This window comes from Ovis aries, chromosome 13, assembly GCF_016772045.2.
Source record: "Ovis aries strain OAR_USU_Benz2616 breed Rambouillet chromosome 13, ARS-UI_Ramb_v3.0, whole genome shotgun sequence".
In the NCBI taxonomy this organism is placed as follows: domain Eukaryota; kingdom Metazoa; phylum Chordata; class Mammalia; order Artiodactyla; family Bovidae; genus Ovis; species Ovis aries.
In genome coordinates, this window is record NC_056066.1 from 74,925,382 (window position 1) to 74,953,229 (window position 27,848).

At 49.4% G+C, this 27,848-nt stretch overlaps 1 protein-coding gene across 1 annotated transcript in view; it reads right to left on the minus strand.

The window, feature by feature from the left end:
* Positions 1-27,848, minus strand: part of CDH22 (cadherin 22) — an 83,831-nt gene that overhangs the window by 45,162 nt on the left and 10,821 nt on the right. The window contains exons 2-3 of the mRNA XM_027977267.3: positions 25,454-25,748; positions 8,886-9,005 (exon numbers count right to left, since the gene is read on the minus strand). Of these exons, the coding sequence (XP_027833068.1) occupies positions 8,886-9,005; positions 25,454-25,748 (415 nt within the window). The remainder of the gene's footprint in view (positions 1-8,885; positions 9,006-25,453; positions 25,749-27,848) is intronic.

The window sequence follows — 27,848 nt, forward strand, 5'->3', positions numbered from 1 at the left end:
CATCACATACCTCCCCAAAGAGCAGGATTTCCCCAACTGGCACCGTGGACATCTAGGGCAGGATAATTCCATCCACGAGATGCTGGTAGCAGCGCCCTCGCCCTCCCAGCTACAGTTCCAGACATTGGCAAACGGTCCCTGGGGGGCAAAACTGGTGCAGAGTTTCATCTCATGGGAACTGCCTGTGACAGTAACAGCGATAACTGACATGGATGTGCATTTTCCCGTGCTTGCCATGGTTCTAAGCACCTTAAGGGAACTGCCTTATTTAAATTTCTCATCAGCCCTATGAGGATGGTGCTGTGATTATACCCAGTTTACAGATGAGGACATGGAGACACAGACAGGTTAAGTACTGGCCCAAGGTCGCACTCGGAGAAAGCGCCCAGTCAGGATTCCAGCAGGCTCTCTGGGGCCGGAGCCCATGCTGTGGATGGCTCTGCCGGACCTCAGTAAGGAAGGAGGGCCCCTGCCCAGCCAGCCTGGTATCCCCCACCCCACCCACCCTCAGGTACAAGGGGAGAGTGCAGGCCTCTGATAGAGTGATGCTGTGCTTCTGTCTCAGCTCCTGAGAAAGCCCTTGCTCATCTCTGTCCTAATCAGGCAAGCCACGCTTCCAGTCATGCACTGGGCTCCTTGCCCCATCTCCCTGGTGCTGGACCTCAATACGGGGACTGTTAGAGGAATCCCTTCTGGGAATTAGGGCAGGACCCAAGTCCAGGATGGCAGGGGCCGTACTGGGAAGGTGCCCTTGTGTGTCCTCTACCCTGAACGGCTGGAGGAAGGAAAGAGCAGGAAGGGAAGAGAGAAGAGAGGGAGGAGGATGAAGGTGGCAGAGCGGGAAGGAGAGGGAGACAGACAGAGAGGAATCTGAGAAGTCAGAGCGGAAAGAGACAGAGAGCGCCACGTACTCGAGGCACAGAAGAAGGGAACAGAGGGGAGGAGAGGGAAAGGGAGACCCACGGAGAGACAGAGGCCTGGAGAGAAACCAAAAGAAAGAAGAAAGCAAGGCCAAGATCAGCAAGGGCAGCATGAACAGACCTCCCCAGGGACGCCAGAGAGGCAGACGGACAGGGAGGGGTGGAGAAAGAGGGTGGGAGGGCCGAAAGGAGAGGGCTGACAGATGGACTGACAAGGGAGTGATCACGGGCCAGAGACATGGTGGGGGGCTCCCTGCGTGAGCCAGGCAGAGGGGCGGGCTGAGGGGTGGGCCAGTCGAGCACTTAAGATGGACTAAAGAAAAAGTGAAAGTGAAGTCGCTCAGTCGTGTCCGACTCTTTGCGACCCCACGGACTGTAGCCCACCAGTTTCCTCCATCCATGGGATTTTCCGGGCAAGACTACTGGAGTGTCATTATTAGAAAAATGCAAATCAAAACCACAATGAGGTACCATCTCATGCCAGTCAGAATGGCTGCTATCAAAAAGTCTACAAACAATAAATGCTGGAGAGGGTACGGAGAAAAAGGAACCCTCTTACACTGTTGGTGGGAATGCAAACTAGTACAGCCACTATGGAGAACAGTGTGGAGATTCCTTAAAAAACTGGAACTAGAACTGCCATGTGACCCAGCAATCCCACTGCTGGGCATACACACCGAGGAAACCAGAATTGAAAGAGACACGTGTACCCCAGTGTTCATCACAGCACAATAGCCAGGACATGGAAGCAACCTAGATGTCCATTGGCAGATGAATGGATAAGAAAGCAGTGGTACATATACATAATGGAATATTAGTCAGCTATAAAAAGAATGCATTTGAATCAGTTCTAATCAGGTGGATGAAACTGGAGCCTATTATACAGAGTGAAGTAAGTCAGAAAGAAAAACACCAATACAGTGTATTAACGCATATATATGGAGTTTAGAAAGATGGTAATGATGACCCTTTATGTGAGACAGCAAAAGAGACACAGATGTAAAGAACAGACTTTTGGACTCTGTGGGAGAAGGCAAGGATGGGATGATTTGAGAAAATAGCATTGAAACATGTATATTACCATATGTGAAACAGATCGCCAGTCCAGGTTTGATGCATGAGACAGGGTGCTCAGGGCTGGTGCACTGGGGTGACCCTGAGGGATGGAATGGGGAGGGAGGTGGGAGGGGGTTCAGGATGGGGAACACAGTACACCCATGGCTGATTCATGTGAACGTGTGGCCAAAACCACCACAGTATTGTAAAGTAATTAGCCTCCAACTAAAAAAAAAAAACACTGGAGTGGGTTGCCATTTCCTTCTCCAGGAGATCTTCCCAACCCAGGGATTGAACCTAGGTCTCCCACATTGTAGGCAGACGTGTTACTGTCTGAGCCACCAAGGAAATCTATGGGCAAAGCTTTGTCATTTATGTCTAGGATCTCACTGATGTGGAGTCTGGTGATAGGGCCACTGTGCATGGATAAGCTTGTGGACCTAAAGCTCAGTGACCCCAGCTCTGAGTGGGGCTGGGAGCAGGGGTCTGACTGAGATCTATGCTGTGGGTGAGGTGCCACGCTTATGTGACTGGCCTCCTTGCTGTCCTTGTCACTTCTGACTCCAGAGGAACTAGGGACACACAAGTCTTCATCCCTAGAAATGGGTCATGAAGCCGTGCTGAGTGTGTGAGCAGGTGCCCTCTCTGGACAACTAGGAAGTGGGTACCCTAAAGCCATGCTGTCCTGTGGACCCTGTCCCCCTGGGCCACACCCAATAACAGGTTGCTATGGTGATAGCTCCCAAGGAACCACGCCTGCTGGGATCCACGCCTTGGGTCAGCCTCTCCCATGCTGACTCCAGCCTCGGCCATGGGACTTGCTTTGGCCAACAGGACGTCAGCAAGTGTGACAGAAGCAGAGATACTTGATAAACCCTTGTGTGCCAGGGCTTGTCTCCTTGGAACCCTGAGACCACTGCACCGTGAAGAAACCCAAGAAGAAAGGCCACAGCTGTCCTAGCTGACCTGCCAGCTGACTGTTGCCATGTGAGTGACCCCAGCAAAATAACTGCCCAGCCAACCCACAGAATCGTGACGAATAATAAATTGTTGCTGTTTTAAGCCACTGTGTTTGGGGATAGTTTGTCACATAGCGGTAGATAGCTAACAGAGAAATCGAGATTCCCCAGCCCGTTCCTCTTCTGGGCTCACTCCTGTAGCTGCGTTTCACTGGAGGGCCATCTGGCTGGAAGGTCCAAGATGGCCTCATGTATTGATACATGTTGGGCAGTTGATCCTGGCTGTTTACCAGGCCTTCTTTCATCCTGGCGGCTGGGCTGGCTTCCTTAAACCATGATCTCAGGACCGTGTTCCAGGAGAGAAGCATGAAAGCTGCAAGGTCTCTTAAGATCTAACCTAGCAATCTGCAGAACATCACTTCTGCTACATTCCACTGGCCAAGGCAAGTCGTAAGGCGGCCCAGATTCAAGGGGCAGGGAAATAGACCCCTCCTCCCCACTTGATGGGAAGAGCTGAAGTTACTTTACTAGGAGGCCAATTCAGGGATGGGAGGACTTGATGCCATATTTTGCAATCTGCTCTATTTCACACCCCTTTCTACCCCCAGTTCAGGGAGAAGCATCCTGGAGGCTGGTGTCCACCTGAGAGTCTGAGGCAAAATTCTCAAATCAGCTCTTAAACTATCTGCCTCTGGGTTTCCTTGGCGGCTTAGTAGTAAAGAATCTGCCGGCCAATGCAGGAGACACAGGTTCGATGCCTGGTGTGGGAAGATCCCACAGGCCAAGGAGCAACTAAGTCTGTGAGTTGCAACTACTGAAGCCTGTACACCCTACAGTCCATGCTCCACAACAAGAGAAGCCACCACAATGAGAAGCCTGCACACCGCAGTGAGAGAAGCCACCACTCTCCGCAACTAGAGCAGAGCCCGCACAGCAGCGAAGACCCAGCACAGCCCAAAATAAACGAATAAATAAAATTACTGAAGAAAAATCTGGCTCTGAAAATTCATTCACTGACTCATTTATCAGGGCCTTACTGAGGGGCTATCATGTCCCAGGGCCACACAGAGTCAGATAAGAAGCAGCACAAAAATGAGGGACTTTAGAGTCAGATTGATACAGGTTCAAGCCCTCTTTCCACCATTTATATGTTATCTGACCTTGGGCAAGTTCTTAACTCTCTCTGAGCCTCAGTTTCCGATTCTGTACAATGGGACTACTCAGTGGAAAGGGCTCTTACGTGGGTTAAATGAGACAAAGCTTCAGCAGCAGGCCCCACATTTTGGAGATGCCTTGAGGATTCCCCCCTCCCCAAGCCCTAGGTTGTGGACCCCATAAATCAGTTCCACAAGGGCTGAGACCCACAGTGGCCTTGTTCATCATCTTATCTATATATTCCAGCACATAGCACGTGTTCGATAAACATTCTGATTTACGGACCTACTACTATAGACCCTCTGCCTGCCTCTCGCAGCCTGGGTGTAGTTGTCTGTCTGTATCTGTCTTCTCTGTTGGAACAAAAGCCTATGACGGCAGAAACCAGATCCAGTGCATCATCCTGACCCCGGGGATCTGGGATCTGGCACTTAGAAGCGTGAGTGTCATTCCCTCTTCAGGAAGCCAGTGTTTCTGGCTCAGCTAAGAACGTTCAGCAGAGATCTTGAAGTCTCTGAGAGCCAGAGGCTTTCTATTCTTGCTGGGATGGTGGCTGGGCGGGGGCTGGTAATGAGAACCTGGCCCCGGCTCCCCACAGCCTCGTCCTCACCCGACGCCCCCAGTTCCAGCTGTTATCCTCCCCGCCCCCGCGGTCCCCTCCAAATGCTGCAGAAGGGGCCCTGGAGCCCAAGTGACGCCTCATTAGCCCCGCAAATGCCATCCCTGTTTTCCCAGTGGGGGGTCTGCTGGCAGGCCTGGCCTTTAAAACACACACGCTAATTCCTCCTCTGGCACGGGCCTCGTGGCGCCCCGCCCCCTCTCTTCCCTTACACCTTCCTCTCAGGCCCCGTTCCGGCTCTGCTCCCTGCTATCTGCACAGCGAGAACAGACTGTACCTCGCCACGGCTGCTAAATATAGACCCGCATCAGCGGAATATTCCTGGCTGGGGAAATGGAGCTGGGGCTGGAAATGGCACCAGGGCGGCTCCTACCGTGGGGCCGAAGGCTCGGGGAGGAAACATCGAGTCCCTCCTCAGCAATACCTCCACAAAGACCCCTTCAGACTGTGGAAGTTGAAGGATCCTGAAAGCAAGGACCCCGTTTGTGTTTCTCCACTTGCCTTGCCCCGTGCCCACTTTCGAGCTTCTTGAGAACTGTTCCTGCCCTCCCAGGCTCCACGGCCTCCTACTTGCCACCTTCCTCCCAACTCTCTGCAGCGAGGGGATGCTCTTTCTTAGGACCTGACCATCCTCCTCATTCTCTTGGAGTCTGATGCTTCATCTGCCCACCCCTGTCACCTCCCAGACTTGGTCCTGGCCCTGCCCTTATTTCTCTGTCCTGCCTTTTCATCCCCACCTTAAAGCTGATGAACTCTCAGGCTGAAGGCATGAAGGTTGCATCCCCATCATCCCCAGGGATTGCACTGAGCCCATCACACCCTCACTATTCCCTGGCCTGCATCTTCTGTCCTAGAAACGGGGTGGCCGACCCCTTCACTTGCATTCAAGGCTCAGCCCCAATATCACCTCCTCAGAAAGGTCTGTCCTGATTTCCTCATCTAAGTCTACTCTCTTATCCTGCTTAGGTGTCTTCCTAGCACTCATTGCTACTCAACATTATGTTGCATGTTTGTGTGCTTGTTTTCTGTATTTCCTACTTAAAAGCTCCGTGAGGGTAGAGTCTTGGGTTTGCCTATTGCTGCCTTCCTAGGGCCTGGAGACAGCAGGACATCCTCAGGCATTCCATAAAGAGCTGGTGAATGAATGAATGAATTCTCCTATTGGACCCTCCCAGCAGTCACGTGAGAGGAGTATTATTATCTCTCTTGTGCACACAGGGAAGCCAAAGCTCAGAGTCCCAAGCTCTCTTGGAGCTTTACGCCCATATTTCAGATGGCCCATTCTAGACGATTCTTCCCTCCTCTCATCTTAAAGCCAACGGAGTTAAAATCGAATTAAATAGCTCTGTACCAGATCCTGAAGCATACTCATTAATTCCTCTGCCCCTCGACAGTTTTCTTAAGACACACTCATCCTTCTGTTTTTGTAGATGGTGCCCCTTTCCATCCCAGGTGCCGATGTTAGGAAAGCCCAGATCCCTTCCTTAATCTAGTCCTGTGCATTCACCCAGGTCTCCAAGGTTCACCCTTTGCAGGATCTCACTGTCACCCCTCATTCTCCCTCCTCAGCATCTCCACAAATCTTCGCTAGCAATCCCAAATCATCTCTGGCCCCCAATAGATGCAGCAAGTTAAGGAGTCTGGGTGGGCGCCGAGAAAGGGTGCAGGCTTTGACTTTTGTCCTTCGGGGCTCTCTGCTGGCACCCCAGGCTCCTGGGTGCCCCTGAATTCAGTGCTTGCTTCTGAGCCATGCTATACAAGGGCAGCCCGAGGGATCTTGTTAAAATGAAAACCTGAGCATGTCACTTTCCTGCTTTAAAGTCATCAATGAACCCACAGGGTTGGCAAGGGGGAGGGGAAACAGGCTCTCTCCTAGGCGGCTCTTCGCAAGTGTAATCTGGTACATTTCGGCATTATCTATCCTGATTCCAAAAGCACATGCTCTTTGACCCAGCTTTTCCACTTCCCGAAAATTATCCTGCAGATACACTCACACAAGCACAAAATGATATATGTATGAGGTTATTCACTGTAGCATTGTTGGTTGTAGGAAAAGATTGGAAACAGCGTAAGTGTCCATCAAGAGGGGACTGGTGAAATAAATTTCAGTGTATCCACAACAGCTGTTAAATAAAAGAATGAGGAAGCTCTTTATGTGCTGATATGGGATAATCTGCAAGATGTATTGTTAAGTGAAAAAGGCAAGCAGTGTGTATAGTGTGTGTTGATAGCTACCATTTGTGTGAAAAAACAAACAAATACATGTACCTACTTTCTTGTACATGCATAGAATAGCTGGAAAGATACACAAGAAAATTACATTGGTTGCTTTGGGGATACAGACCAGGTATCTGGGGGACTAGAAGGGGTGAAAAATTTCCATTAAATACAAATTTGGACATTTGGGGGGCTGCGCTGGGTCTTCGTTGCTGTGTGTGGGCTTTCTCTAGTTGCGGTAAGTGGGGGCTACTCTCTAGCGGGATGTGGGCTTCTCACTGCTGTGGCTTCTCTTGTTTTTGAGCTCGGGCTCTAGGCGCACGGGCTCAGCAGCTGTGAGTTGTGGTACATGGGCTTAGTCGCTCCGTGTCATGCGGGATCTTCCCAGACCAGGGATCAAACCTGTGTCTCCTAAACTGGCAGGCAGATTCTTTACCTCTGAGCCACCAGGGAAGCTCCCAAATTTGGACTTTTTGAATCTTGAAATGTATTATCTGTTTAAAAAATATATATTTTTCAAGTGAATGAGTTCAAGGTCTCATAGGATATATACACCATGTGGCTCCCTTTGGGGTTGCAACTTCTGAGGGTGAGAGAGCTCTTCCTTCCTCTCTTTTTAAAAACATTCCTTTCACGTTTGAATGTTTTCTAAAATGTATTAGTTTTGCAAAGAAAAAAAGTAATGCAGATATTATGTGTAAGAGCATGTGATTATAGACTGGAACCCTCCCCCTAAACAAAACGAACTCACATACACACAATATCCCAATCTCAAATCTATCAAACACCCTCCCGCCTCACTGCCCTTAGAATAAAATCCAAGTGCTTTGCTTGCCTTGCACGCGACGCAGCCAGGCCCCAGCCAGCCTCTCCATGTCAACTCTCAACAAGCCTCTTCCCCAGGCCTGAGTTGTTTACAATTCCCCGTACGCCTCAGGCTGTTCTCTTCCTCCCAGTTTTGCCTGCCTCATGCCCTCTGCCTGGAATGCCCTTCTCTGCATCTTGGTCTGGCCAGCACTTTATCCTTTGGAGATTGCTACCATTGCCTCCAAGAAACTGGCATCCTAATTGCCCAAGCAGACGCCTGTCCCCCTGCCCCCACTGGACTAGGAGCCCCATGGTGACTTTCGATAAGCATTCGGCGGTGTCTGATGTCTCAACCCCTGCCTTCTCTAGTCCCAGGGACACTGAGGGCACTGCTATTGGCATCGGCAGCCACAGCCAGCTGTTGTACCTCAAGTGAACCAGTTCACCTCTCTGAGCCTCCTCCTTCTGTCGTCTGTGCCACTCCGGCAAGCCGCTCCCTAACCCGGGGATGTACTCAGGTTCTAGCCTCAGAGTGAGTGAAGGAGTGGACAGCGGGGAGGGGTACTGCAGCACTGCTTGCTGGTGGTGGGGAAAGCAGTAAGCCAAGACCTTCCCTAGAGGTCTTGGCTTCTGTCTTCCCATCAGATCCTTAACAACTGTCACTTGAACGGAGGTTTCACAACTGCCAAAAATGTGCCTTGCACAGGCCCACTGCCGTCCCCCGCTACCTGTCGGCCCCCAGCTACACTTATGACTATGGCTGACTCGTATGGACTGCGGACGCGTCTGCCCAGTTTAGTTCCTAGGCCAAAGTGGGGGGCCACTGAGTTCAGATCTCTGTCGTCTTTTCAGGAGCCCCATCATGGTTGCCTCCCGCCTTTTGGTTTCTGTGCCAGGCTCGTAAGTGCCCCCACTCCATTTATCCCTCTACTGCTCTGTCCTCTCTTCTTGCCTGGCTGCCCTCCCTCTCCGCTACCCTGGGGTCTCCTGGATCCAGCGAGATGCTTCGGTATCCTGTCCTAACCTCAGCACTGTTGGTTGGAAGGCTGAGAGCAGAAGGCCGTCCTCCTATCTGGCCCCGCCCACCCTTATGCCCCACCCCGCCCCTGCCCCGACTATGGCCCCGCCCCTTGGACTGGCCCCGCCCCTCACCGGTCTTGGGGTCCACGGTGAAGTGATGCTCGCCATCCAGCACGCTGTACACCAGTCGAGCGCTGCTGCCATACGTGGGGTCATCCGCATCCGAGGCCATCACCTGCATCACCGATGTGCCTGGGCCCGGGGGAACAAGCGAGACGGAGGTCAGCTGGCGCCGCTGTGCTCGTTCTCTCCACTTCTCCCCACCCACGAGAAGCTGGGAAAGGAGACTGAGGCTGGAGGTCACTGAAGCCAATCCCTTCACAGTCCCCTTGTCCACATTAAGCCCCAACACGCTTCCAGATCTGGGGGCCTTCCCAGTAGCACGAGCAGGGCCATGGAGCCGGATCTGGATTCAAATCTCCTTTCCCAGCCGCAGGACTCTGGCGAGAGAAGAGAGCCTCTCGGAATCTCAGTTTCCTCACCAGTAAAATGGGGACAATCCTGGTTCTTGTTCATGATGGAACGCATTTTAAACTCCCAGTGCACAATGAACAGGCTCAGAGCCTTCTCTCAGTGGTGGTGGAGATGGTTAATTTCACCAGTTAAGGTCATCACAGTCAGAGTTAGAGCTGAGACTGGAAACGATGCATTTTACTCCCAAAGCAGGGGTCTTTGTACCCATCCCAGCCCGTCCTGATTTCTCAAGGAAATTCTGCCTTCTTCCTCCCACCCTCTATACTCCCATCCCCACCATGGAGGGGGCATGTACGGAGATCAATGCAGAAGGACAGCCGAGTTTACTGAGACTCAGCGGCCAGTGTCTCTTGGCCCCCAGGTAAAAGAACAGTAGCACCCAGCTCTTGCTTTGGGAAGTAGTTGGCTGTGGTCCTTGGTGCCCTCCTCGCTCCTCCCCGCCAGTGTCCAGACAGTCCCCAGTCCCAATACACACACTTTTTCTCATGCTCTGCACGTAGGCTGCTGGGGAGAGTATAAATTGGATAAAAGTCCATCAAACAGCGGCAATTAAGTTATTGATTTTCGACGCTGCCTCATTAAACTGGGAGCTTCTCTCGGCCTGTCCCAGAGATGGCTCTAATTTGACATCATGTTCAATTTGACGAAAGCAGAGCTTGGGACGTGAGGCTGGACAGGGTGAGGATGATGGAAGGGGTGGGGGAGGGGTTGAATGGAGGGACGGGCTAAGCTGAGTGGTCCATCAGAACCTTCCCAGAGAGGCAGGGATAAGACCCAAAAGGGAGTCATGAAGGCTTGGGATGGGACCCAAGGGGGATGAGACTCATCACTTCGAGATGCCCCCTTCTGGGTGCCCTGCTAAGGTTCCAGGTAGAGCCCTCCTGGTGGGCTGGGTTCTCTGGGCCAGTGGGGTGGCATGCTGGGGGATGCGGCCAGTTCACTGCCTGGCTAATGAGTGAGGCTCTGGAAGTGCTACTGCAGCAATTCTGCTGAGCCCAGACTGCCGCCCGCCTCTCCCGCCTCCAGCCTGGGGCCCTCGATCATTCCAGACAGACACATGTATTTATTTTTCACTCTTTTGCATTTCTCATTTCCCTCTCCGTGTCCCCCCCTCCCAGCTTCCTAAACTGGCCCTGCAATGCGCCTCTCTCTTTTGGCGGCTCCAGCTCCGCATCAACCATGTCAGAGTTGCTTGGAGAAGCTGCGAGGAAGAGGTTTGGGCAAGCCCCCTCCCTCTTGATGCTAGGTAACCAAGGGTCTTCTATTCAGGGCCAGGGCATGATCCCAGGCCCCTCCTCTTAAACAGAGAGAAGAGAGAGTAATAGATGCTATTGAGCACTCACGGCATGCCTAGCTTCACCAGCCACTTAAATCCATTATCTCTAATTCTCATAGCATCTCTGAAAGGCAGAGTGGACCTCTCTAAATTACAGGTGGGGAAAGAGGTCAAACAGGGGAAAAGACCTGAATGGGGACACAGAGTGACGAAGTGGTGGGACTTGAACCCAGGACTCTCTAAGGTCAAAGTCCTCTGGAAGCCAGAGTCAGCACAGACACACACGGTGACTCTGGATGGTGGCCTGGTGTACTGAATCACAGTCAGTGGCTCTGCCACTTCTTAGCAGTTTGACCTTGGGACTGTCATGAATCCCATTTTTGCCTAAATTTCCTCCTTTGTGAAATGAGGGTAAGAGTACCACCAGACTCCTGGGATCGATTTCAGAATTCAAATAGATTTCCGTATTCAGCAGCAAGGACAGCGCCTACCCCCACACTAAGAACTCAATAAACGCAGGTTGTTGCTGTCTTCTCAGGAGGCACTGCATGCTTGTATACAATGGCACAATCAAGCCTCCCTCACAGACATGCTGAAATGAGAGACGATACATACAGCGTCAGGCTCATGGTGGGTGCTCAATAAATAGTGGCTGCTGTAACTGTTATGAGAGAGGATCTCCCTGTCACTCTCCTCTGCATGTTGCCCCCACCCCCCGGGCAAGACACAATGCTGGGTTGAGTGACTCCCGAGGGACATGGCTGAGCTCTCTCTCTCTCTCCCTGGCTGTATCCCAGGGACTCCCGCAGGGATAATGGAATCATTTCCCCAATCTGGGGTTCTTTACTGCAGCCATTACAGTTAATGCGGATGCATGGGGATGGTGAAGGGTCAGTGATTCACCCCTCGTTCCCCAGGCCCCACACTCCCTCCCACCTCCTTCACAAGTCAGCAGCTCCCCAGAGTCAGCAGACAAATGGGTGCCAGACTTGTGGATGCTGTAGGACAACTTTGTGCCATCCCCCTAAGTTTAGCAGATTGCATTTTACAGCACGCCGTCACGGCTCTTCTCTCCTGCAGTCCCCATGTCAACTTGATGAGGTAGATGCAGTGACATGCTGGCAAATGTTTAACCATTGGCTCTGGGGAGCAGAGGGGTGGGCATAAATGCCCTGTTTTGTAATGTTTGCTGATTTCTATGGTGTAAATACTCTCACCATGGCCAATTTCAAACTACCAATGTGATATCAAGTGGCTTATGAAACTCCTGAAAATCAATATTTGGCTTTCATGAGCTGATACCAGCCAACTTCAGTATACTCCTGCACCATTTCCATTTTACAGATGAGGAAACTGTTATGCACAGCGAAGGGTGACAATGTAAATTAATAATGAATAATAATGAAACCCATTATTACATAAATGTCTTCAATGATAATGATAGATTAGGTTTATTAAATAACTACCTTGTACTACATGTTATAATAAGCCCTTTATGCATAGTCTCTCATGAAATTCACATAATAGAGTCTTGAAGTAAGCTCTATTAAGATTTCTACTTTGCAGGTAAGGAAATGGAGGCTGAGTGCAGTTTAACAAAGAACCCCTTTTGTCTCAACTTCATCATCTGTGAAATGGGGGTACTCAGGACCATTGTGAGAACTCAAATAGATTTCCTTGTTCAACAGCTGAGACAGTGCCTGGCTAAATTCATCTGGCAGGGAAATAGGAGAGGCAAGTTTCAAACCCAGGTCAATCTGATGTCAAAACACACATGTATCTTGCCTTATAAGGTAGTAGGGTGGGGATCAATAGGAGTAGAAGTAGATAGGCAAGTGAGACAAGAGTCAAAGAAAGGCGAGAAAGAAAGAGCAGGAGGAGAGCAAGGAACTGGATTCAGGATTCTCCCTCCCTGGCATTTAGTTCAAGCCCAGGCTTTCAGAAGCAGGGCTGGGATTGGCTAGATTGAGCCATTCGCTGTCCGTGGTACTGCCCCTAGCCCTTCTGCGAAATGAGGTTAAGGGCCTAATTCCAGACTGACGTAAGCATCTGAATGCAGAGTTCCAAAGAATAGCAGGAAGAGATAAGAAAGCCTTCTTCAGCGATCAATGCAAAGAAATAGAGGAAAAGAACAGAATGGGAAAGACCAGAGATCTCTTTAAGAAAATTAGAGATACCAAGGGATGGGCTCGATAAAGGACAGAAATGGTAGGGACCTAACAGAAGCAGAAGATATTAAGAAGAGGTGGCAAGAATACATGGAAGAACTGTACAAAAAGATCTTCATGACCCAGATAATCATGATGATGTGATCACTAATCTAGAGCCAGACATCTTGGAATGTGAGGTCAAGTGGGCCTTAGAAAGCATCACTATGAACAAAGCTAGTGGAGGTGACGGAATTCCAGTTGAGCTGTTTCAAATCCTGAAAGATGATGTTGTGAAAGTGCTACACTCAATATGCCAGCAAATTTGGAAAACTCAGCAGTGGCCACAGGACTGGAAGAGGTTAGTCTTCATTCCAATTCCAAAGAAAGGCAATGCAAAAGAATGCTCAAACTACCGCACAATTGCACTCATCTCACATGCTAGTAAAGTAATGCTCAAAATTCTCCAAGCCAGGCTTCAGCAATATGTGAACCGTGAACTCCCTGATGTTCAAGCTGGTTTTAGAAAAGGCAGAGGAACCAGAGATCCAATTGCCAACATCCGCTGGATCATGGAAAAGCAAGAGAGTTCCAGAAAAACGTCTATTTCTGCTTTATTGACTATGCCAAAGCCTTTGACTGTGTGGATCACAAGAAACTGTGGAAAATTCTGAAAGAGATGGGAATACCAGACCACCTAATCTGCCTCCTGAGAAACCTATATGCAGGTCAGGAAGCAACAGTTAGAACTGGACATGGAACAACAGACTGGTTCCAAATAGGAAAAGGAGTATGTCAAGGCTGTATATTGTCACCCTGCTTATTTAACTTCTATGCACAGTACATCATGAGAAATGCTGGACTGGAAGAAACACAAGCTGGAATCAGGATTGCCGGGAGAAATATCAATAACCTCAGATATGCAGATGACACCACCCTTATGGCAGAAAGTGAAGAGGAGCTAAAAAGCCTCTTGATGAAAGTGAAAGAGGAGAGCGAAAAAGTTGGCTTAAAGCTCAACATTCAGAAAACGAAGATCATGGCATCCAGTCCCATCACTTCATGGGAAATAGATGGGGAAACAGTGGAAACAGTGTCAGACTTCATTTTGGGGGGCTCAAAAATCACTGCAGATGGTGACTGCAGCCATGAAATTAAAAGATGCTTACTCCTTGGAAGAAAAGTTATGACCAACCTAGATAGTATATTCAAAAGCAGAGACATTACTTTGCCAACTAAGGTCCGTCTAGTCAAGGCTATGGTTTTCCAGTGGTCATGTATGGATGTGAGAGTTGGACTGTGAAGAAGGCTGAGGGCCAAAGAATTGATGCTTTTGAACTGTGGTGTTGGAGAAGACTCTTGAGAGTCCCTTGGACTGCAGGGAGATCCAACCAGTCCATTCTGAAGGAGATCAACCCTGGGATTTCTTTGGAAGGAATGATGCTAAAGCTGAAGCTCCAGTATTTTGGCCACCTCATGTGAAGAGTTGACTCATTGGAAAAGACTCTGATGCTGGGAGGGATTGGGGGCAGGAGGAGAAGGGGACGACAGAGGACGAGATGACTGGATGGCATCATGGACTCGATGGACGTGAGTCCGAGTGAACTCCGGGAGATGGTGATGGACAGGGAGGCCTGGCGTGCTGTGATTCATGGGGTCGCAAAGAGTCAGACACGACTGAGCGACTGAACTGAACTGAACTGTAGGAAGGATTGCCCAAAGGATTCCTGCGTAAACAGGATCTCAGAACTCCAGGGCTCTGTGTAGAATGTTGGATATGGAAAGGCTGCTCCTTGGGGGGCACAGAAACCCATGGTTCTCAACCTGGCTGTACATTAGAATCTCTTAGGAGTTTTAAAATAAAACTGATGTTGAGCCCCAACCTAGATTAATTTAATAGCACTCCCTTGGGGGTGGAGCACAGGCAAGGGTATTTTAAAAGCTCCAACAGTGATTCTAAAGTGCATTCCAGACTGAGAACTGATGCCCTACATGCAACCCCAGATTGAACTGATGGGGAAACAGAGTCACAGAGAGACTCAGTGTGTTTCCCCAGGTGAAGTCACTAGTAAGTGGTAGGAAAGGATTCCAAGCCACATCTCCGTAGCCAGCATGTCACCCTCCTGAACTCGCTGTGCCTGCACTGAGACTGACACGCAAAAGGAAGCAGCAAGTATGACACCAGCCACCAAATCAGCATGAGAAGTTGGACACTCCTACAAAGAGATGCCCCTCGCAGCTTCATGGAGACATGGAACTTTGGCATCAGAAAGTCCTGGGTTCAAATCCCACCACTTCCTCACTCTGTGCCCTCAATCACGTCTTTCCCTTGCTTGACCTTTTTCCTCACTGATAAGTTAGAGGGTCACACTCTGCCTCTCAGAGATGTTATGGGGATTAGAGATGATGGATTTAAGAGGCTGGTAAAGCCAAGCATTTAGTAAGTGCTCAATAAGAGTTTATTCCTTTCTCTTCTCTCTACATGGTCAGAAGATCTCTGGGGCTGTGTCTTTGCCCCTGAGTGGGAGACTCCTGGGCACCAGTATCAGGAGGGAAGGGGCTTGCACACTCTTCATTTCTAGTTTATCTGGGTGGCTCTGACATGGTTTATCATGGGTCCAGAACTAGAATCTATGCTCTGGCTCCCAAGTCAGAACACTTTCTCTTCTCCCTTTAACCATTGCTGTTTATGAAATCCAACTGAGGCCCAAACATGGGCCCCAGAACCCCAAGCTGCTCAGGGAAAAAGTGGTGCCATGTGGAGTGGAGGTCAGGGGTTGAAGACAAGTTCTCATTCCAGCCCTGTCCTTGGCTCTCTGTGTGGCTATGGGACAACTACCCAACCTGACTGGGCCTGAGTTCCCCTTCTGTAAAATGGAGATAACACTTTATGCTTCCTGTATCCTGGGTGAGGGAGACCCCTTGATGAGATGAAAGAGATGAAACGCTTTGGAAAAGAACAGAGTCCTCAACTGAGGTGACCAAGTGCCATTATTATGAAGATATTTGTAATTATTATCATCCTGTTTCTTCCCTACCTCCCTCTGCTGCCCTGCTGGGCCCGGGGAAACCCTTGGCTCATATTTAGCTTCTCAAACATTTATGAAAAATGAGTCCCACCCCCTGCTGCTGCTAGAACTGCATGGAATGCTTTCTATTAAAAATTAAAAACCACTTGTCGAGTCCCTGGGAACATTCAGATTACACAGGAAACAAGTCCCTTCTCACACTCCCCCTCTTACCACTGCCCCCCGCCCCTATCAACTCCCTCTTTGCTCATCACTTACAATGCCGGCTCACTGCACTGGCCTCAACTCCACTTCTGGCTGCCCAATCAAGGCAGCCTAATATAGATGAATGATACACAGGAGATGTAGGAAAGTGGCTGCATGGAAAGGGGGGGTCAGAAGAAAGGGGGGGGAAGAAGCAGGTCAAGAGACAAGGGACAGAGAAGGCGGCATACAGAGATGGGGTAAGAAAGTGGGTCAGAGGCCGAGAAACAAGAGACAGAGATGCAGACAGATGGACAGAGAGAAAGTGACAAAAACAGAGGTACCCAGATACATAGGGAGAAATTAGAATAGAGAAAGAGAGATGACAGTCAAAGAGGCAGATATACATATATATACATATACATATATATACATATACATATACATATATATATATCAAGAGAGAGAGACAGAGACGGGGACAGAAAGAGGTTGCCATGGACTCACCCAGGCAGGCAACACTTGTGTGTGTGTGTGTGTGTGTGTGTGTGTGTATCTCACCTATACCCCTGAGAAAGGGGATTCTTCTTTTGTTCCAAATTGAGTCCCATTGACTCTTCCATCCTCTCCCCATTTAAATGGGTCCCTTCGTGGAGTAGTCTGGTCACCTCGTTTATTCAGGGCAGCAACATTCTAAGTTTCTGCTGTAGCATCCCTCGGCCAGTTGCAGAAAGCAAACATTTTTGGCGTATTCAGTTCTATTCAGTTGCCCAAGATATTCAGAGCACCTACTATGTGCTAGGCCCTTGAGGGTAGGGTGCCACATTTGCCACCTTTGTGCTCACTGACGCGTGGGCACTGGGCCTGGCAGAGAGGGGCTGCTTGTGTTTGCTGAGGGGTTTGTTGATGGAAAAGACAGAGAACGAAGTGAAGCCAGGGCCTGTGCTCCTCTCTGCCACCTCTCTCCACCAGAAACCTCCTGTCCCTTTTCTCCCCATCCTGGGTGGTGAGAGCCAGTGCCGTTGCTAGGCAAGGAGATATTGCACATATAGATCTTCCTGGACTTTAATTAAAAACATCTTTAGAATGTGTCTCTGCAGAGGCCAGCAATTGATTCCTGGCTTGGGCCTGAGGGCTGTTGAGCCACACTCTCTTCAGCAGCAGGTGGGACAGTCAGAGGGTCCCAGCCTGCCCTGCCCTCCCCAAACAGGACCACTGGGGAGCACACTGTCCCCTGCCTTCCTCCTCTCTTCTCTGCCACCGTCCTCTCAAGCACGGGCCCTGGCAATCAGATATAGTATGTTCTCCCGATTTTATTTCTCCCTCCCCTCTGAGGCCTCAGTTTCCTCAGCTGTAAAATGAGGGTATCTACACTTAACCCAAGAGAGTTCCTGGGAGGATGAAATGAGATTAGGGGTATGAAAGTGCTTTGTAAGCTCTAAAGTCCTGTGCACACTAAAGAGATGGCTGTGACTGTTTCTCATGCCTACTGAGACAAGTAGCTTAGGTTCTGGATCCAGGATTTGGATCCGGTTCTGGCTCCAGCTCTTACTATGGAACCTCAGGTAAGTTACTTTATCTCTCTCCGCATTCATCTCCTCATTGGTAAAATGAGGACAGTAATACCTGCCCTGCTTATTCCCCAGGACTGTGAGAATAAAGGGAAATAGCTTTGTGAAAACAGTGTTGGCTGATAGCTGTTATTTAGTGGATGTCCCGAGAAGTGCAGACTCTACTACAAAAGAGTCTTTTTCCATCTATTAAAGATGCTGCTCACAGAGGGATTGCAATACAAGGGAAAGCGGCTGTGGCAGGGCCCCTATCCGCTTCCACAGTCTGTTGAGCCCCAATCTCATGGTCCAGCAATGCCAATCCTATGGCATATGTGCCTCCATAGTCACCTTCCTTTGCTCCCAGCAGACATCACTAATCGATTGTGGCATTCTTTTCTGCTAAGCCTGAATGAGACCTCAGACACCTTCTCAACATAGCCCTACGACCAGTTGATCAGAGTTGGCACCAGAGATGAAACTGATCTGCTAACACTTTGAATGGCAGTATCTTGCTTATCTTTGCATCCTCACATACCTAGTGAAGGACCACATACATAGTAGGAACTATTATGTATTTACTGAATTAAAGCAACTGCTTATTTTTCTATCCCATTCGGGATATATATATATATATATATATACACACACACACATATATATATAAAGTAAGTACTAATAAATGTTTGCTTAGTTGGGTGACTCATCTTTGCAACCCCTACAGACCCAAGTACACTGAAGGCCTTGTATATAATGGGTACTAATAAACATTTGTGGATTTAACTCAATTACTTATCTTTACATCCCCAGCAGTGCCCAGAATAAAGTAGTGGGTAATAGATGTGTGCTGGATTGAACTTCTCATTTCTGTATCTTCAGTAGTGCCAAGGATTTTGTCTTACACATAGTTGGCATTAATAAGTAGGTGGGGTTGAACTGGGCATGGGAACCCCGTGAAATTCCCTTGCTGTCCACTGGTCAGGTTCTGCCAGCCTACATAAGGGATCTGGGACCCCCAACATTAGGAGATTATCTAGTCTAACTCTTCCATACCAAAACTCACTCCTTTGTTGATTTCACCCAGCCTCAAGCTTTAAATTCTCACTTTGCAGATGACTTCCAAAGTGGTAATGCTAGCCCTCATTTTGCTTTTGACCTCCTGACTTAGAGATCTAACTGTCCCCTTGACAACTCCACTTGGATTTCTAGTAGACATCTCAATCTAAAAATGTCCAATAAGGAACTCTTAATTTTGTGCTGCAAATTTGCTCTTCCTGGAGCATTTCCCAGCTCAGCAATAGCAGTTCCATCCATCCACTTGCTCAGGTCAAAAACTTCAGCCTCATCCTTGTCTTCTCTCTCTCTCACTCCCCTCATCCAATCTCTCACAAACCCTGTTGGTCTGCATTCAACATACATCCAGAATCCAAATCACCATTACCTCCTGTCCCAATTATAGGTGTCTCCTCACCGATCCCCCTACTTTCACCTTTAACCCCTATACCTTAGTTTCAGCCAACAAATCATCTTTTAAAAATCTGTGCTGGATCATAGAACTCCTCTCCCCACCCCCCGCCCCGTCTTACTCAAAGCACAACCACAAAGCTTTCAGCAGCTACAAAAGTCCTATGTGCTCAAGCTTCTGGTATCTCTTCTGACCTCTTTGGACCCTCTCCCCTTCCTTTACTCCTCTTTTCAGCCACACCAACTTCCTTGCTATTCCTCAAACATGATAAAACACATTATGCCTCAGGACCTTTGCCTTCACTGTTTCCTCTTCCTGGAACATTCTTTCTCTAGCTTAGTTTTTGCGGATCTTTTGTTGCAGTGCAAGAATTCTTTAGTTGTGGTACAGGCTTAGTTGGTTCTTCAAGCGTCCCCGGAACCAGCAGCATCAGCATCAGCTTTGACAGCATCTCTGTTAAAAATGCCAACATTTCTAACAGCCCAGATGTGCTGGGCTTCCCTAGTGGCTCAGATGGTAAAGACTCTGCCTGCCATGCAGGAGACCCAGGTTCCAACCCTGGGTTGCGAAGGTCCCCTGGAGAAGGGAATGGCAACCCACTCCAGGATTCTTGCCTAGAGAATCCCATGGACAGAGAAGCCTGGCAAGCTATAGTCCATGGGAGTTGCAAAGAGTGGGACACGACTGAGCAACTAACACTGAATCAGAAACCCTGGGGGTAGAGGGGAGCCTTCCGTGCTTTAAGAAGTCCTCCAAGTAACTTGGATGTACAATAAACCTTGAAAACCACTGTTTCACATGAACCTCGCCAAGATGGTGGAGTAGAAGGACACGTGCTCATCTTCCTGTGAGAATTCCAAAATTACAAGTCGCTGCTGAACAACCATCGACAGGAGAATGTTGGATCCCACCAAAAAAAAGACACCCCACATGCAACAGCAAAGGAGAAGCCCCAGCAAGACGGTAGGAGGGGCAAAATCACACTTAGAACCAAACCCCATATCCGCCAGAGACACTCGGAGGGCTCAAACAAACTTTGTGCATACCAGGACCCAGAGACCCCACAGAGACTGAGCCAGAACTGTGTTTGAGTGTCTCCTGCAGAGGTACGGGTCAGCAGTGGCCTGCCACAGGGGCAGGGGCTCTGGGTGCAGCAGACCTGGGTATGGCATAAGCCCTCTCGGAGGAGGTCGTCATTAACCCCACCACAGAGCCGCCAGAACTCACACTGGACTGGGAAACATACTCTTAGAGGGCACAAACAAAACCTTGTGTGCACCAGGACCCAGGAGAAAGGAGCAGTGATCCCACTAGAGACTGACCCAGACTTGCCTATGAGTGACCACAAGTCTCCAGCGGAGGCGTGGGTCGGTGGTGGCCTGCGGCAGGGTCAGGGGCACCGAGTGCAGCAGTGTGTGCATGGGACCTTCTGAAGGAGGTCACCATTATCTTCATTACCTCCACCATGGTTTGGCCTCAGGCCAAACAACAGGGAGGGAACACAGCCCTGCCCGTCAACAGAAAGTTGGATTAAAGCTTTAGTGAGCCTGGTCCCACCCATCAGAACAAGACCCAGCTTCCCCCTCAGTCAGTCTCTCCCATCAGGAAGCTTCCACATAAGCTTATCCTTATCCATCAGAGGGCAGGCAGAATGAAAAGCACAATCACAGAAAACTAACCAATCTGGTCACAAGGACCTCAGCCTTGTCTAACTCAGTGAAACTATGAGCCATGCCATAGCCACCCAAGACAGACGGGTCAAGGAGGTGAGTTTTGACAAAACGTGGTCCACTGGAGAAGGGAATGGCAAACCACTTCAGTATTCTTGCCTTGAGAACCCCATGAACAGTATGAAAAGGCAAAAGATAGGACACTGAAAGATGAACTCTCAGGTCAGTAGGTGCCCAATATGCTACTGGAGATCAGTGGAGAAACAACTCCAGAAAGAATGAAGAAATGGAGCCAAAGCAAAAACAGTACCCAGCTGTGGATGTGACTGGTGATGGAAATAAAGTCTGATGCTGTAAAGAGCAATATTGCATAGGAACCTGGAATGTTAGGTCCATGATTCAAGGCAAATTGGAAGTGGTCAAACAGGAGATGGCAACATCGACATTTTAGGAATCAGCAAACTAAAATGGACTGGAATGGGTGAATTTAACTCAGATGACCATTATATCTACTACTGTGGGCAAGAATCCCTTAGAAGAAATGGACTAGCCATCATAGTCAACAAAAGAGTCTGAAATGCAGTACTTGGATGCAATCTCAAAAATGACAGAATTATCTCTGTTCGTTTTCAAGGCAAACCATTAAGTATCACAGTAATCCAAGTCTATGCCTCGACCAGTAATGCTGAAGAAGCTGAAGTTGAACAGTTCTATGAAGACCTACAACACCCAAAAAAGATGTTCTTTTCATTATAGGGGACTGGAATGCAAAAGTAGGAAGTCAAGAAGCAACAGTTAGAATTGGACATGGAACAATAGACTAGTTCCAAATCAGGAAAGAAGTACGTCAAGGCTGTATATTGTCACCCTGCTTATTTAACTTATATGCAGAGTACATCAAGAGAAATGCTGGGCTGGATGAAGCACAAGCTGGAATCAAGATTGCTGGGAGAAATATCAATAACCTCAGATATGCAGATGACACCACCCTTATGGCAGAAAGCGAAGAACTAAAGAGCTTCTTGATGGAAGTGAAAGAAGAGAGTGAAAAAGTTGGCTTAAAACTCAACATTCAGAAAACTAAGATCACAGCATTTGATCCCATTACTTTATGCCAAATAGATGGGGAAACAGTGGAAACAGTGAGAGACTTTATTCTGGGGGGCTCCAAAATCACTGCAGATGGTGATTGCAGCCATGAAATTAAAAGACACTTGCTCCTTGGAAGAAAATCTAGGACCAACCTAGATAGCATATTAAAAAGCAGAGACATTACTTTGCCAACAAAGGTCTGTCTAGTCACAGGTATGGTTTTTTCAGTAGTCAGGAATGGATGTGAGAGTTGGACTATAAAGAAAGCTGAGCACCGAAGAACTGATGCTTTTGAACTGTGGAGTTGGAGAAGACTCTTGAGCGTCCCTTGGACTGTAAGGAGATCCAACCAGTCCATCCTAAAGGAAATCAGTCCTGAATATTCATTGGAAAGACTGATGCTGAAGCGGAAACTCCAATACTCTGGCTACCTGATGCGAAGAACTGATTCATTAGAAAAGACCCTGATGCTGGGAAAGATTGAAGGCAGGAGGAGAAGAGGAAGGACAGAGGATGAGATGGTTGGATGGCATCACCGACTCAATGGACATGAGTTTGAGCAAGCTCTGGGAGTTGGTGATGGACAGGGAGGCCTGGTGTGCTGCAGTCCATGGGGTCGCCAAGAGTCGGACACGACTGAGCAACTGAACTGAGAACTGAGTTTCACATAGCTCCTTGGTCCATTCCCTTGTTTCCTTCAAACCTTGTTCAAATGTTCTCTTATAAAAAAGGAAGGCCGGTATGTCCCTGCTTCCCTGGTGGTTAGGAATCCGCCTCGCAATGCAAAGGATGCGGATTGAATCCCTGGTAGGGGAACTAAGATTCCACACGCATTGGAGCAACAAAGCCACAGCTAAAGAATCCTTGTGCCGCAACACAATGTCCGTGTGATACAGCGAAGATGCAGCCAAATAAATGAATAAATACAAAAATAGAAAGGTCTCTCCTGACCCCTCTGTCTAAAAGAGCACTCCCCCGATGTAAGTCCCAATTCCCTTGGTCCTCACATTTACACCACAGGGTGTATTTATATCTTGACGTTTTTCTTTCTTTCCTATCTCTCTCCCTGCCCTAAATGTAGGCTTCCTAAGAATCTCCGATGCCTGAAACAGTCTCTGGCACAGAGTAGGCACTCAGTAAACGTCTGGGCATGAATGAGCCCGCTCTGTGTTCAGAGGGGAACCTGGGGCCCAGAGAGGAGCAGGGGCTTTCCCGAGGTCACGCGCGGCGCCAAGGCTTGCTGACCTTCAGATGTGGGATCCGCTTTGCAGCGTTAGGCTCAGCGTGGCTGGCGTGCCCCTCCTCAGAAGCGTGGCTCATTGGAGGCCCCTGGCACACTTCCTTTTCCTTTTAAGCTGTGAGTGGTTTAATTTGTGAGCGCTGCTGCCTTTCATGTCCCAAGCTGTGTCCCCGCTCCCTCTGATCTCCGAGGCCGCCCAGACCCCCGTGCTGCTTGTCGGCCCCGCCCCCCTCAGCCCAGATCAGGAGGCTCAGTAATTGTGACTGATTTTCAAAGCTGCCTGGAGTCTCCGTAAGCACCCAAGTGTCGGATTTGCTTTTCCTTCAAAAAGTTGCTCAAATGAAATAAACTAATTTAATTTCTGCTTCCTCCTCTCCCCTCCTGGGTTCCCCCAGCTTGTCCAAGTTAAATCCCCACTTTTTCCTGAGAGGAATGTCAGAGTCAGTGGACCGGGAGATGGGGGTGGGGCGGGGGTTCCTTGTGGCTGGGCTCATCAAGCTGGGGTCTGGCTCAGCCTCCCACTCTCTGGGTGACCTTGAATGAGTCCTTGCCCTTTTCTCGGTCACTTTCCCCATGAGTGACACAAGAACCTTGCCACTCCAAAAGCCCAGGAGCCCAGCACTACGACTTGCTTGGTCGTTGACTTACTATGTGACCCTGGGTCACATCATCTCCTCTCTCTGAGCTTTGGTGTTTCCATCTGTTCAATGGGGATGCTGACATCAGTCCTGCCACCTCTCAGAGTCAAAGTGAGAGTGGAGTGGTGATGGGCAAGCCAGCATGGGGGATATGGGGCTATAGCTCCCTCATTCCCTTCCACTCTCCACCCCGAGGCAGAGGGAGGCTTCCAAAATGCAAGTCTGCCCACTTACTCCCTTGCTTAAGCTTTTCCCAGGCTACCTGGTTCCCTCAAGTCCTTTGCATGAGTCGTTTCCTCCTCTAGCCTCATCTCTCGCTATCTTTCTGGCTTTTCCATGTGGAAACGTGCAGTTCGGTTTTGGGTGAAGAGAGACAGGGCTACATCTCTTTTGGCCAGAGTTTGAGTCCAGGAGTAAGGACTGCCAGACTTGGGAAATCAGAGGCTTCATAAGCTACCTCTGACTTGCAATGTAACCTGGGACCCATCACGGCTCTTCTGAGCCTCAGTTTCCCCACTTGCAAAACTGATTTCTAAGTACTCCCTGGGTTTCTGCCATGGACAACCTCCAAATTCATCTCTTTAGCTTAGACCTTGCAGCTGAAACTGGATACTGAACTGCCTTTTTCAAGATCTCTCCTTGGCTTTCTAATAAATACTTTCAACTTAGTTCATCTAACCAAACTCATGATTTCCTTCCATCCCCACAAATCTGTTCCTCCCACAGTTTCTCCCATCTCAGTAAATGGAGATTCCATCTATTTAATTGCCTAGGTCAAAATCTCAGTAGTCATCCTTGAATTTTCTTTCTCTCACACCCCACATCCAATCCATTAGCAAATGCTTTCAGCTCTACTTTCAAAATATATCTAGAAGCCGACCTCTTTTCCGTACCACCTTACTGGTACCACCTTGTTCCAAGCTACCATCATTTCCTGCCTAGGTAATTGCAATATCCTTGTCAACAAGCTCTCTGTTTCTGCCTTTCCCCCACCTCTCCATCTAATCTTCATGGAACAGCCACAGGATCCTGTTCAAATTAAGTCATATCATGTCACACTTCTGAATAAGCCCCTCCACTAACTTCCCAGTTTGCTGAGCATAAAAGGCAAAACCTTGACTATGATCACATGGCTGCTCGATCTGGTCTCCTCTCTGCTTCCCCCAGAGGGAATTCAGCCTTGGGACCTTTGCTTATACTGTTCCCACTGCCTGGAATGCTGTTCCCTGGGTGCAGGCTCTCACTTCTTTTGACTCTTTGCTTCAGTGTCTTCTTCCCAGCCCCAGGATTGGTTTGTTAACTTGCTTCCTGCCTGTCTTCCTTGACCAGAATCGCCCTTCCATAGAAGCAGAGAGGCTGGTCTGCCTTCTCCTTGCTGTGTCCCCAGGGCCTATGCATACTTGTTAAATGAATGAATGAATTCAGTCAGCAGACACATGACCTGTCAAATGCATGCATGGGTCTTAAAGGCCGTGCACATCTGCACATGCGTGAGAATACAGTATGCACAGCAGACAACACCAGCACACCAGTGTGTGTGTGTGTGTGTGTGTGTGTGTGTGTGTGTATGAACATGAACCCACACCCACATTCACAGCCCCCCATTCCCTGTTCTCCCACCATCCTTTGCACTCGCCATTTTCTCTGGTGGGGAAGGTGGTAGTGGCTGGCTTGCTCCTCAGCCCATGACTCCAGTTTCTAACCAAACTAAATGATTATCTAACCTGGGCTAAGTGATTGTCCAGGACTGTGCCTGGGCACCTGGGCTCACAGCTGTATCCTGACTCCCCTCCCGCCAGCATGCTCCCTTTCTCAACCTGGCTGCTCCCCTTCCCCTCTTACTGACTCACCCCACCCCCCAGAGCCTACCGCCCACCTGTGGGTGAGAGCTCGGCCACGCTGCCAATGTAGGGGCCATGCAGGAAGCGGGGCTCGCTGTCGTTGATGTCCTGCACCTTGATGATGAACTCTGACTCGGGCTCCAGCAGGCGGTTGGTGGCACGGTCCCGAGCTTGAGCCCGCAGCGTGTAGAAGGTCTTCTGTTCCCGGTCCAGGCGTTCCATGGCGTGGATGTCGCCTGTCAGCTCATCAATCAGGAAGATGGTCCCAGCGCCCTCACCCGAGATGGTGTACTTGATGGCCCCGTCACCCTCGTCTGAGTCCGAGTGGATCTGGGGAGGCAGGGAGGAAGGCAGAATGGAGGCCAGGGTGGGAGCTCCTGTTGGTGCCCCACTCCCCCAGCAAGTCCCACTGAGGGCCTGTTCCTAAGCACATCTCTTCTTACGCATTCTTCAGTGAAGACACTGAGGCTGGGGAAACCAAATGTGATCCCAGTCCCAAGCCTCACTGTCTGGCATGTTTCACTAGCCCTCCATGGCTCTTCCGGCTCCAGCCCTGCCCTTGTAATCCACCTTCCCTTCTGTGGCCAGAGATATCAGCCTCTGAGGCAGATCTGAACAGGTCCTCCCCCTTCATGCAACCTTCTATGGCTCCCTATCACCCTTACAAAGAAGTCACAGCCACCTCCACACCTCTCTGCTTCTTCTTTGCGTGTCCTGCCTTATTTCTCTGTCTACTGAAAGTCTCCTCATCCTGCAAGGCTTGCCACATCTTGCAAGTTTAAATGCCACCTCTTCTCAAAAGCTTTTTTTTGGACCCACCCCCACCCCCACCTCCACTCCACCTCCAACTCTGCTATTCCGCTCCAAGATCTTTGCGAGACGTCAAGCCATCGTTATCACGTTCACTGTAGCCATGCTTCTCAAATCTTAATATGCATGCAAATCACCCAAGATCTTGGTAAAAAGCAGATTCTGACCCAAGGAGTTTGGAGTGGGGCCTCAGAATTTGCATTTTTAGCAAATTTCCAAGCTGCTGTCCATGACCCTCGCTGGAGTGACAGGGCTAGGGTCCCTAGGCTCAGAGCCCCCAGAAGTATCTTCTTACTTCTCTGGAGAGCAGCCTCAGGGCGTGGCATACGCTGGGGACAGGGACTGGAAGGACAGAGAGGAAAGAGGGGTGCAAACTGGAGGAGCACCCACCATGTGCTAGGCAGTGTGCTGAGCAATTTACATACTTATTTGGTGCAGAGAGCTTTAAAAAGAAAATTGCTATTAGAGTAGGTTTTGCTATCTTCACTTTGCAGATTTTTTTTTTTTTTTCATTTTCCTACTGAGGACTAGAGAAATGGGATGAATTGCTCAAGGTCAGACCACTGGAGGAACAGGTCTGGTCCACAGCCTGAGCTTTCTCACCTCACGCCTCCTGGGAGAAGCCCATGGTGGAGGGAAGAAGCAGTACAGCTTGGTCAAGCCTCGGTGCCAGCATCACCTCCCTGTGAGTTCTTGCACAAGTCACTACCTCTTTGGGCTTCAGGTCCCTCCTCTATAACATGCGGAGCATAATAGCACCTCCTCCTAGAGGTGCTGGAGGGTGGCGCGCCTGCGTGCTAAGTGGCTTCAGTCGTGTTCGACTCTTTGTGACCCCATGGACGATAGCCCGCCAGGCTCCTCTGACCATGGGATTATCCCAGGCAAGAATATTGGAGTGGGTTGCCATTTCCTCCTCCAGGGGATCTTCCCAATCCAGAGATGGAGCACGTGTCTCTTACATCTCCTGCATCGGCAGAGGGGTTCTTTACCACTAGCACCAGCTGGGGAGCCCACATGGAGGACTAATTGAGTCTGAAGCCCACCTAAGGCCCTTAGCACTTGCCTGGCACCAGATGATGTTTACAATATGTAACAGCCAACCTGGCGGTGGCACTGCCTATGGAGCGGTACCACAGCAGAGCCCCTGCTGGTCCAGGTGGGAACACTTTGGATGCTGGATCGCAGAGAGGTCCGAGGAGTGGAGGGAGCCGAGGGGAAGGAGAGGAAACAGACTATTTACCACAGGTAGGGAGCCTTTTCACTATTTTAGCAACTGATACAACTATACTGGTAGGTACTAGCTGAAAATCAGTCCTGCCTGAGACATAGTAAGTGTCCCATAAATGGTAGCTATCATTATTATTATATTATTACTAAATGTTAGCTATATATAACTGGGATTTAATCCAGGCATGCTAAGCTCCAGAACCCAGGCTGTTTTCACTGCACCGAGATCTCCTGGGCAAGGAACCAGCAGAAAGACTATTCTCCCACATAGAAGCACCCAAGTCCTTATCCTACAACGTCCAAATCTCTCAGGCAGCTCTGAGCAGAAGAAAACGCATCCGAGGAAGCCAGTGACCTTGGGCGGCTCTCTGCGGCTCTCTAAGCTTATGTCAA